Below are 12,816 nucleotides of genomic sequence, written 5' to 3'. Positions count from 1 at the left end.
TATTTACCTTGACTTATCAGCAATCAGCCTCAAACCTCGTTCTTTCCACTTCGCATTTTTTAATTTAAAGGATAACTTACCTAAAAATACCCACACACTTACCTTTATTCCCACAAATCCCTCAATGGCACTGGACTTAGTATTCCCCTTTGTCTTCTTCTTGACTTCTTGCTATGTTACCCGATCTCCCAGTTATTTTGTATTGATTACAATACAAAATAATTTGGCGCTCCCACATCACACGCACCAATGTCACCGGGAACTCCGGAGGAGACGATGCGGTCCGAGGATGGGATCCGACGGGCAGGATGTGGGAGAATGCAGATGAGACCAGGTAAGTGTTTTTTAATGTTTTTAGCTACCCCAAGTGTGGCATGGGGTTACCGCTTCCAGTGTGTTTTTTGTTCCCTGAGCCATACTCGGGATTACTGCTCAGGGGGTTAAAGCAGAACTAAACTAGAAAATAGAAAAAAAATCACACTTACCTTTTATCCCACAGATACCTTGATGGAGCTGGTCCACAATCTGGTCCCGCGTCATCCTGGAATTCCTCCTTGTCCTCCCCACTTCTGTCTTCTTTTTCGATCTTCTTTTTATTTCACCCAATCACTGCACAGGTGCAAGACCATCTGACGCAGGCACTGTGAAGGGAAATAAAAAGAGAGTCAATCTTATTATTATTATTATTATTATTAATAAACAGGATTTATATAGCGCCAACATATTACGCAGCGCTGCACATACAAATAGGCATTGCAAATGACGGACTAATACAGACAGTGATACAGGAGGAGAGGACCCTGCCCCGAAGAGCTTACAATCTAGTAGGTAGGGGATCTTACTGCACATGCGTGAAAATGCAGAAAAATGCAAGATTAGGACATGCGCAGAAGGAGCAGCAAGAGCCTCCCGGGATGCGTGACATAGGTATAATGGGAGGCTCTGCGCTTCCATTAGGTTTTGATCACCACAGCGACCCTTCTATGTAAAGTTAAAATGTTGAGTTTAGCTGCACTTTAATGCTCGACATATGTTGACACTGTGATGAAGAAACAACGTATTAGAATATAAGTAGTCCAAGAGTATTAGACGTTCAGGGGGCTGTCACCATTACACTGTTATTTTACACAGAATAGGCATAGTGACTGTCTCTGTGGCCCCTTATAGCTGGGCGCACCACCCGGCACATTTCAGTGACCACCTGCCTGTTTTTGGGTTGTTACTGAAAAGTTGGGTCACAATACAGGGGCTGCCACCCACCTACAGCTTCTTCCCAACCAGCTTAAAATAATACTGGTTTCTTTAAAGGAAATCTCTACTCAGAGGATAAGGAAGCCACCATTACTGAGCTTTTGACTTTCATTTTCTGCTACTAACCCCAAGCATTCCTATAAAGAATTCTAAGGATATTTAAGATATCAGGTCAGTAGTTAAATGGGCCTGATTGATCAAAGTGTTCTAAGACTGGGGAGGATAGACTATCAGGGGAGAATCTGATCCAGCAAACCTGGAATTAATCTGGTCCAGGATTGAAATTATTTGCAACTAGTGGGTGATTCAATTAGCTTGGTCACCCAAGTTCTCCCATGATGGTCTATAGTCTCCTGCAATGATTTTTTTAAGAAATACATTTTGGGTTTGCTGGATCACCTAGGTTCTCCTATGATGGTCTATCCTTTCCAGTCTTGGAGTGCTTTATTAAATTAGACACAATGCATCAAAGCCATAAGGTCAGCATAACAGCCAGTCAACCAGTATTTTCAGAAGGTTGTCAGCAGTGGTAGTTGCGATGAATCTAAAAAATAAAAATCCCTTTAAAAAACTCTTCTGCTGATTCTTTAAACATAATAGAACAAAGAAAGACACAGTATAGCATTACTGACCCCTGGCACTGTGGAAGCGGAAACTGAAATATTTGTTTTTATTCCACAGAACATGAATTTGAATGAAAGATAATTTTGAACAATAATTTTGCTTGTTGAAAACTTTCAGATTCAAGGAGAGGAGGAGGAAGAGGAAGTGCTAAAGTCCTGCTGGAACAAAAATATTCTTGTTTATATCTAGATTTTATTTTGAGTTGGCCAGATATATGAAAAAAGACAGATATGTGTTAGAAAATGAAGCCAGTCATGAATCCTCTATATTTTTTGAAGGCAAGGCAAAATTTAAAGCAAACCTGTTTTCCTATGCATAAATTCTAAATAAATATATATATAATGTGGGAGTGAGCTTGACAAATGGTAGGCAACTAGCAGGACTGGATGCCACATCCGGGTTTTATTGAAAAAACAACAAAATTATCCCAAGAGGAAGGTTTAACGTCAGCCGGGTAAAAATCGAACACACAAACTGTCCTGTGCCTATAACAGTCCATTTTCAAGTAGGCTCTCTCTCTCTTTTTCTCAGCAACACTGTGGAAAGGAATGCACTCAAGCCTTTTTCCTCTTTTCCTCAAGTCTTTTTCCTCTTCCTCCCACAGACCACCTCTCTGTGTCTCTCAGCAGAGCCCCCTCACACAGACCACCTGTCTGTGTCTCTCAGCAGAGCTCCCTCACACCTGTCTGTGTCTCCAAGCAGAGCTCCCTCACACAGACCACCTGCCTGTGTCCCCAGCACATCCCCTGACTGAGCTCCTAGCTCTATGTTATATCTCCACCCTCAGTGCTTCTTCATTACTTATCTCCCAGGTAAGAGTCTTCCACCTGCTGTTTTACACAGGATAGGAATCCTGTGCAAATATATTTACTCTCTAATACCTTTCCTGCTGGTTGCCTACAATAAGAATATACTAATCTTCCTTCCTTGTTCAGTTCCCCAGAGCTTACAAAACAGCTGGTAGTTCTGGGCATGGGTGGCATGCTGTTTCCCCCACATTTAACAGGGCTGAACCAATCAAAGGAGCAGTCACAAGACGAAAGTTCATAACTCTTACATGGCAGTTGAACAGAGATTAAATTGCCTTCCTTAGGTTTGAGGGGTGGGGTGGTTCAATCCAAACTTTGTGCTATTTTTTAATGGTTTAATAGGTTAAATCAACAACAATTCTATGCTCACCTTTGAACAATACTCAAAACCCAATCCAATATTAACTAAAGCATTGGGTTGGGTTGTGAGTATTGAACAAAATTTAACATTTGATTGTTGTTGGTTTATTTTAATAAACCATTGCAATACTCAGGAAATACTCACCACTAACCATGCCATACTCACCCTGGTTCAGAGATGGCACCCCTAGAACCTATTTGAAACCACAACAGATGCTCAGCCTTCCAGCTGGAATCGAACCTGGTTTCCCATCATCAACCTCAGCAGCTTTGGGTAAAGGAAACCTGTACTTAGAAAATACATAGGCTGATGCTGCTAACTTTTTTTCATTTTCATGCCAGTTTTTGGCTTTAGACTCCAAAAGTATTAAAATTAGAGAAAGGCAATCACCTAGATCATAGATATCTAGATCATAAAAAAATGTATTTTACAGATTTCCCCTGGCACAGGTTTCTTTAAGAATAAAGAACTCTTTAAACTTTCATATAGTCATACAGCTCGGTGATCTACTCAAAAGAGTTCTTGTCCAAGCGCTTTCAAAACTCTCATCCCGTCTCCTGTTTGAGCTCAACCTCTCACACAGGTTTCAGATTTAAACTATAAGTCCTAAAATCAAATATAACACAACAAAATCAACCATCACAAAACCCACCCTGATTCTCCACCAGGGAATTTTTCAGTGAATATCTGGTTCACTGCTTTATAAATAGGCCCCATAGACTGAGAGTGTCTGCAAAGATACTGCAACAAATCTAATCTAACATAAAAAGAAAGGATTGAAAAATGTGCAGTTTTTGAGGGCTTACGTCTACATTAGTGTTTCATCCTGAAACACTTTAGATGAAGATCAAATAATTTAGGCTTTTGTACACATGGGGGTTGTTGAATATTGAATGCATCTTTTTCTTCTGAATGTTTCTCTAAACCAGTGTTTCTCAACCTTTTAACACAAGGGAACCTTTAAAAATATTTTTCAGGTCTTCAGGGAACCCCTTCTAAAATTGTTATATCCACAGCTCACAGAATATTAGTGTGGTGGTCATTGGGGAGAACTCCTTTTACATTGCTGGCCATTTGGAAGAATGTCACCCTTACAGTTACCCTTACACTTAAAGTGACCTGAGAGGCACAAATTGCTCTAGGAACCCCCAGCAACCTCTGGAGAAACCCTGGTTGAGAAGCACTGCTTCTTTTGTCGTAGTTTGGACACTTATTTTATCACTTTTCTCAGTTCAGGTGGATGTGAAGATATTTGCATTACTAAACTCAGACGTGATCCTAAAATGCAGAGCAAAAACTACGGATTTTATTACACAGGTCACCTGGAAGAGGAATGTGGATGGTCAAAATGTGGACTTTCTTGTCTACAGTTCAAGATCTGGATTACATAAGCAGACACACTTTGCAGAGCAGAGAGTGGAGTTCCTGGGGAACAAACAAGATGATGGCTCTATTAAAATCCTGAATGCCACGCTGGCTGACGAAGGAGTCTACACTTGCATCTTCACCATCTTCCCATCTGGAGCACAATTTGCAGAGACAAGTTTAGAAATTGGGGGTGAGAGTTTAGTTTACTTATTGTTAATTTCTAAGAAATGTATTTGTTCTGATTGTCGGCCAGGAATTGGGTGAGGTTTTGAAGTTGGAGAGCAATGGAATGGTCAAGAAGCTTTTCACCTTTTAGGGGAAATTGCCTAACCCCCACAAATATCAGGGAAACATCAGATCAATTCCCTTTGGTACAGGTGGGGGTTTGTGTTTTTTTGGATTTTAGGATTATTATAGATTGAATTCTTGCTGTGGGGAACCCTTCTTTTCATGTCCATTCTTGGTATTGATCCAGTTTATGAGCAATCCCAGATGATATTGTCTTTTTTAGTCAATGCAAGTATTAACTTTCGACCAAGGCATAGAATCGCCATCTTCCATACTGACCCGTTTCAAGATGCTGCAGTTAGGAAATGTGACACACAAGACATTTAGTAGCCAGTTATAATTTTAGGAGAAAAGAATTGGAGCAGTCTGGAGGTTCTATAAAGTTAATAGTGTGACATGACTCTAATTAAGCCCTTTATTGCAGACTTTGGTCCCAAGCCCTAACCTGTAGTGGCTGCAATACTTTTGGAATTTTTCAACTAGCAATTATTAGAATGATGGCGGCATCTTGTGTGTGCATTCTAAAAAATATAATACAAGCCTATACGACCTACTTATTAGGGATTTTCTAAAGCCAATGTAGGCTGCTCACCTAAAAAAATTATTTTCCTGCATGGGATATTCCACATAGCTAAGTGATTTTAGTGAAAACTCACTTTATAAAGAATCCCCATGGGTGTGCAAAAAAAACAAAAAAAACTGAAGTTGAGTGAAATTTTCCCTATAAGGGCAAACATTTATGTAGCTAAGTGAACAATTTGAACCTGATTTATTAAACCTCTCCAAGACTGGGAAAGGTAGATTCATCATGCCAGAAACAGGTTGAACCACCAAACCTGGAATGTATGTTGCCCAGGATTGAAAACTTTGGCCAACTAATAGAAAATACAGTTAAAGAAATCACTTCCAGATTTCTGGATTTTTCAAGGCTTTTGAATATCTTAGTAGTTGTTATTCCCATTTAACTGGACTTGTTTTGTAATGTTGAAGAGCATTTCTGAGCATTCCAAGCCATTTCATCAGTTTTACCAGTGTTGAAAAATACCCCCGCATTTATATCCATACACATAACAAACACCACAGCTCAACCATTATGAAATGTAGATTTTATAAGACCAGGAGGTATGAAATTTGTAGAACCACCCAGCTCTGGTTACATAATCCTATCCTTGGTATCAAAAAGTGTGCATAATTATTACAATTTCAAATTACATGGTTTAAGGCGTGAATTGTTGGCAAGGACTGGGTGCAGTTGTTCAAATGGTAATATATATGAAATGATGATGGTGTTGAACTTCTTCTTCCCAGATGTTTTGCTCTAATTTGATATAAATGACCTCATTCACCCCTCTAACCAGCTGTCCTGTCTATCTAAAATAGAGGTCTCATTATCTTGAAAAAAAAAATGGATAAAAACATTTTTTCCATTTGTGGGTTGGATGATGTATCTGTGCTGTGGGCAAAAAAAGGTTGGCCTGTATTCCTACTTTGGTAGAATTAATAAAGTGTTTTGGAAAATGTCTTCAATATTACAGGAACAAGTCCAATTAAATGTTGCTCCAAGCAAGCATGAATAATTCCACTTTTATATGAGGCTCTATCTATTTTTAGTTAACAGATGTAGCTATAAACAGCATCAATTAAACCAGAACATGATATTTTAAGCAAATGCTTTATACGCCTGTTCTCAGGCTGCAGGGAAAAATGAGAAATATGAAGGTTACATAAAGTGAATGTAAACCAATCCCTAAAATTTTATGTAAGCTTTAATGTTTTGATATACAGGTAATCCCCGGGTTACATATGAGATAGGGACTGTAGGTTTGTTCTTAAGTTGAATTTGTATGTAAGTCAGAAAAGGTAAAATATTTTAATAAATGCAATTAGGACAGATGTTTGTCTCAACATATTATTAGGCGGTGGTGTCAGTTACTGTATAAAAACCTCACTGTGAGTTAATCACAAACAAAGCAAGAAAAAAAACAGTTATGGTGCCTAGACATTTATTTATTTATTTTTTTTTAATTTTTTTTTTTAGCAACCAATAAAAACAGACAATTACAGAACTCAAACCAGTGTATACAGATGGCAAAAGCAAATAAAAGCTTGAAAAGGCATACAATTTTACAGAAATAGTCTTATCTAGTAACTCGAGAGAACATAGACATTTATTACCTGCTGGAGCAAGCTGTGCTTTGATATGCAAAAAGAAACAACTGCAGAGTTTGTCTTGGTCATTAGCGTTACAACCAAAAGACTTGTTCTGCAAGTCATGTACACTGGCCCCCTTCCCCCCATCAAGCCTCCGCCTGCACACTCGGTTCCTATCTAGGAGTCATTCATATGTCGGATGTCCTTAACTCCAGGACTTTTGCCACACTTGTCTCCTCCTTGCTTCTCTCCTCGGGCAGTTCTGACTCTCAATGTTCAATGCAACATGTATCCGGACTACTGCCACGCCACTTCAGCTTTACTGAATTATTTCACTAAACTTCTTTCTAGAGGTTGGAACTTGAGTCGCGGGACTTGGACTCGAGTCCAACTTAAGTCGCTTAACCGAACGACTTGCGACTCGACTCAGGGTTTTCCCCAGCGACTTGCAACTTGACTTGTGACTTGCTTTTTCTGCTGACAGCTGAAGGGAGAAGGGAGTAAGGCAGTGAGGCTTTTTTTTACACAGCCCTGCCCCCCTTCAGCTGTCAGAGGAGAAAACTTAGAATGCAAGAAAGGTGGGCAGGAAGGTTGTGTTACAGAAGACTCACTCCCTTCCTCCCTGCCTTTCTTGCATTCCTAGTTTTCTCCTTTGACAGCTGAAGGTGGGGGGGGGGGGGTGTAACAAAAGTTTCACAGAGGAGAAAGCTTTGGACTTAGAATGTGATCCTGTGCTCAAGAACAGAATCAGAGCTCTGTTTTCATACAGGGACAAACGGTGACTTGAGACTTGACTTAGGACTTGGCGTCAATGACTTGGGACTCGACTTGGACTTGAAGGATGACGACTTACTCCAACCTCTGCTTGTTGCATAATTTAGTATTTCCCAGTTCATCTCCTGTTGGAACCTTTTGTTTTCCAGTCAACTGTTCCTCGGCCTTGTGCATTTCCTTCTTGCTGTTCAAGTGCCATCCGTGACCCCCATGTCACCCATTCCTCCAATGTCCTCAGGTCCCCCTGTGATTTTGGTGACCCCTGTATTGCCTATGTCTCTCATTTGATTTTGGTACAAGACCCTTGACTCTGTTTCTAACGTCACCTGTTTGCTGCCTGCCTCCATCCAGGCTATTATTGACTTCTCCCTTGCTTACTCATTTGGTATTTTGCTCTGGAGTGCCCAAGGCCCGCAACCTAGTAACAGACTGCAGCCCAACACCCTCACCTCAGGAGGCTCAGGAAAAGACCAGGCTGTTTCTTAGACTCTTGACCATTCCAAGGACTCACACTTCCACCTAGCAGGACATACCTCTTCTGTTGTTATTATGTTGCTCTTTCTCATTTTAGAAATCCATCAGCTGTGTACAACTCTTTTATCTGGCACTTTATTTGATTACTTTCCATTTCTAGCATTTGGGTAATGCAAAGTCCCTGAACATTGTATCTTAATTAAAATTGTTGGTTGTTGGAACATTTCATCAACTCATGATAATCAATGTCAATATATAGAATCCTAATTTGTTTTATTTGTAGAGTAATTTATTGAAAGGTATATTTATAATAAAAAAATACCAACTTTTCATTATAATTTTATAATGATATGTTTTATAATTGTATCATTTCAAACTCTTGATAAACTATTAATACCTTATAGTTCCACATTAAAATTCCTTACTCTTAACTCTCCAGATATGACTTTTCTGCAGTTTGTTAGAAAATTAAGTAAAAATCAGAAGTCTTTGGACCATTTCCCTTTCTTCCATTAACTTCTACAGTTTATTGTTTTCAGTTCAGCCAGCTGTCAGTTGGAGGCTAAAGAAAGTGATAGTGAATCCAGATCCCATTGTTGTGGCCGAGTGCGTTGCTGATTCTGCTAAACCGATGGCGGTGATAGAATGGATAACAGGAGGAATCAATTATACTGCACAGGAAAATTATACCCAACACCATAATGGGACAGTGAGTACAAGGAACATGTTAATAATGACACCAACACCACAACTGTCTGGTCAGGAAGTCTCTTGTTTCATATATCAACCAGGGTTGCCAGCAACTGAAAAGAAGAATAGCACCCTCAAGTTCAACTTGACCAATATTCAATGTAAGTGTTGGAGTCTTGGAATGTTTCCCCCACAGAACCATTTTAATGGGCAATTGGATTTTTATGTAATACCTATATTAAAACATAAAAGAATAATATGGACCTATTGGTTCAGCTTACTCTCTGAAGTGGCCCATGCAGGTATCTCCAGGCTACTGGCTCATTTCCTCTTGCACCGCCATATCAGCCCGTTGGCCTATAAGACTATTTATTAAGTATGATGGCAAAAAGGAGGAACTGGGGGGCAAGAGGGGAGAGGTTGACAATTGTAGCCTTGGTTGATGTTTTTTAATGGAACAATGCCAGGCTTTGGTGGAACCCAGGATATTTTAAAGATTTTCCAAGGATTCAATCAGCCACCTTAAAGACCAAGAATCCCACTAAGCTGATGCCCCAGATCATAAAGATGTAAGCTCCACAGAATTTATCCTGATCCTGAACCTAGTGAGCTACCAAGCTGCAACAAGTATTTACTCTGGACACTTTTTCCAGGTTGATGTTGAGGAAAGAGGTTAAGGTGGAATGTGCATGGGTAAAGATATGATCATGCTTTAGTGTGGACAATGAAGTGGGATGATCCTGTCGACATAGTGAAAACAGCAGCCGAGAATACTGTATAGACCATAATTTCCCAACCACAATTCCGTGGTACCCTAGTGTTCCTTCAAAGTTTTCTAGGGGATCCTTGAGCAATTAGCAATTTGTGCTACCTAGGTTAGTTAACACTGGTCAATTAAGTTTTTGGCATTCTTCCCAATGACCACCATGCTAATATACTGGGAGCTGTGAATTCTGTTATTATTGTTTGGTTCCTGAAGACCTAAAAGTTATTTCACAACCTTTGTGTCATAGGGGAACCCTTGAAACACTGGACTAGATAGTTGTAAATGTGTTTCTAGACCGTGTAGAACATTCATTTAGTGAATACATCCCACAGTGCCCTTTCCTGCTGATCCCACTGGTGTGTGTGTCTATGCCAAGGCCCACTCTGTTAGACAGTGGAAGTCTTATTCTGGAACTGCTGACATCACCTTCTTTTTATAGGGAACAGTGTACCAGCTTGCTACAGTCATTCTTTATATAAACAATGCAATTGTTGTGTACATTAGGAATTAGTTAGCTGTTATATGCAGATTTCTGCTAAGAGATTGTCTATACCATCAGCTGCTGAAACCTGCAATGGGAATAAAATCTGTAATTATGTAAAATTTCCATTTAGAAAGTAGACATTTTATAATTTTTTTACTGCTATTTTAGGGTCTTGTATGGTTGGACTTTCCAGCAAGGTCATTAGTTCCTACAGTACTAATGCAGAGAATAATTCCCATTTCTTTTTATTTCCTGTTCTCTGTGTGCTCTGATTGGATACTTGAGATGCTCCTCAAGATGTGTATGTCGAGGTACAAAGGAAAACTGACAGATCTCTGCAGCTTGAATGTCATTCGAAATCGAACCCAGCAGCACAATACACGTGGAGGAGGTATCGTACACTATGGGAAATAAACGAGTCAAGTAAGGTTGTTACCATATGTATGGATAGGTATAGGATAGATATAGATATTCATAGAGCATAAATGCAGCTTAAACAATTGTTTTAGTTTTTGGTAGGTTGTAGAAATGTTGGAGCCCCTGACAAACATTTGTTACTGGGGATGTTTTCTACACATATTATTGTGTCCCTAGCACAGGAAATGGGAAAGTTGTGATAACAAAGGCAAAAGAGTTTCCCATTTTCTATGCTAAACTATTGTTTGTTGAAAAAATATGACATTGTGTAGCCATTATCAAAGGCTTCTTGTCCCCCTGCTGTGTTTTAAATTCATTTTAGGTTACAAAAACTGTGTTAAGGTGGAGCTGGAACACCCAAAACTCCCAGGTTGACAGAAACAGAGCTGGGAACTTTGACAAGGAGATCTCACTGCTGGAAAATTCAAGCCAACAGATGATGTGGAAACAAGCCTGGAGTCCAATAGCTGTAGCAATTAGCAGGTTCACAATAATACATTTGCTGCATTCAGGACACAGGCAGCTGTAATGGTGCAGGAGCGAGATGGGAGTGTAGCCAGGCCTAAATCCAAAGTCAGTACCCAAAGTAAATAAGGTTAGCAAGTGAGTAACAAGAGTTGTCGGTAATTCGATAGATAAAGGGTGGTACACAAGATGGTGGTAGGAGAGCAATGGAGCAACAGTATAAAGAAGGCAAAACACTGGCAAGGAGCACAATAGTCTTGCACAACAGGAAATCCAATGCATGGCTTAAATAGGAAGTCGGGGAGGAACAGGAAGTTTTACTATTCATCAAAGCACTGAGTATCAGTGAAGGCTGACTATGGGGTCCGGCAGGGTGCTGTCCAGCACTTCAGGTAGCTCAGTGGGTCGAGGTACTGTCAGTGATAGAAGCAGCCATGGGTTCTGATACTGACAGTACCCCTTTCTTCCAAGAGAACCTCTGGATATCTAAAGTCTTGGTTTGAGAGGAAAGACAAGAGTAAGAGAATTGTAAGAGAATTCTCTTGTCAGTCTAGGAGGATGAGCATTTTCCTCCAGAATTTTTTTCAGCCCCATATCCTACCCACTGAACTAAATACTGTAATTTGTTCCTGCATATCCTGGAGTTAGGAACTTTTTCAACCACAAACTCTTCTTCACCTTGTACGTTAACAGGTAGCAAAGGTGCGAGAACTCTCCCAGAAAAAGTATTTCTGAGAAATGGTTTTGGCTATTACTGACGACTCTAATTGTTTGCTCTTGCTAGCCAGTTACTTTGGCTTTCTCGCTAACTACACTCCTGTCTCTCTCCTGCATAATTCCAGCTGTCTGTGCCCAGAACCCAGCGTATTTATTATTGTCATCCTGTTACAGCTATTGGTGATCATTCCCAGATCATGAGAGCTTACGGATGAAATCAATTATGAATATTCTAACTTTTAGCACCCTGGTCAGAGACCAGAATGGCACTTCCGTGCAGCAAAATTTTAGCAGTTTCTCCAATCACTTGGGGCCCAAATGAATCCTTCATTGGGTCTAGGGGTTTTGTTAAAAAGCAAAGCCAGTAGGAAGAGAGAGGAATGGGGAAGAGAGTATTTCAGGATGATGCAGCTCCAAACTAGGGGGCTTTACCAACACAGGCCAAATGAGTCTCTCCCTAAATACATTCACAGGTGAAAGACTAGTCACTCTTTAGTTAAATCCATTCTCCATGGAGTGATCAAAAGTCCTAATTCTTGGGTCTCTGTCATTTGTAGCATCTATAGATGGGTCTCTTACCTGCAAAGGCCCTTATAGATAAGCAGTATATACAAAATTGTGTTTTCAAGCTGGAAGTTGACCTCCTGCAGAACCAAGCAAGGGGCCATCTGGTCTTGAACTCCCCCCAGCTCTCTGTTAATTATCCCTTTTTGAACACCCACCTCATTGGGCTCCAAACCCATTGATTGGATATTGATAAGACAAACACTTTAAACCATTATTAATTGGCTTCTCTCTGTATCCTGCTTGGCAACAGGAAAAAGCCAGCCAATCTCTTACAAGAACTAGAACAAACAATAAAAGGTTCAAACTCAAAGTGCCCCCACCTAGCAATAACCAAGGCGTTGTTATACTTGAAAGCAATATCAGTAGAATTAGGGTCCTACAGCTTCTCATCACCATTTCTCCAGTGGTTGTTGAAATATCTTGTCTCCTAACGAAAAAACATTTTGTTCTAAATCCATCAAAAATCAGTCTTGTGCCCAGTTTGCATCGATAAACCATGCTTTGATATAAGCGTTTATGAGTGCGGTTATGTTTTTGATTTTTTCCCTTACAGACCAAATGGCTCCATTATGAATGGCAATGCTGATTTAAAGCCCTGGATTTTATCTTT

At 40.0% G+C, this 12,816-nt stretch overlaps 1 protein-coding gene across 1 annotated transcript in view; it reads left to right on the top strand.

Annotated features, from left to right (window-relative positions):
* The window catches only part of LOC140321619 (nectin-1-like), a gene marked incomplete in the record, with an annotated part of 37,147 nt that overhangs the window by 990 nt on the left and 23,341 nt on the right, over positions 1 to 12,816 (top strand). Inside the window, 4 exon segments of the mRNA XM_072398363.1 lie at positions 4,277 to 4,603; positions 8,640 to 8,951; positions 10,326 to 10,431; positions 12,760 to 12,816. Of these exon segments, the coding sequence (XP_072254464.1) occupies positions 4,277 to 4,603; positions 8,640 to 8,951; positions 10,326 to 10,431; positions 12,760 to 12,816 (802 nt within the window).

This window comes from Pyxicephalus adspersus, chromosome 1 (genome assembly GCF_032062135.1).
Source record: "Pyxicephalus adspersus chromosome 1, UCB_Pads_2.0, whole genome shotgun sequence".
NCBI lineage: Eukaryota > Metazoa > Chordata > Amphibia > Anura > Pyxicephalidae > Pyxicephalus > Pyxicephalus adspersus.
The sequence above is the reverse complement of the archived record's forward strand: the minus strand, read 5'-3'. Positions and strand labels throughout refer to the sequence as shown.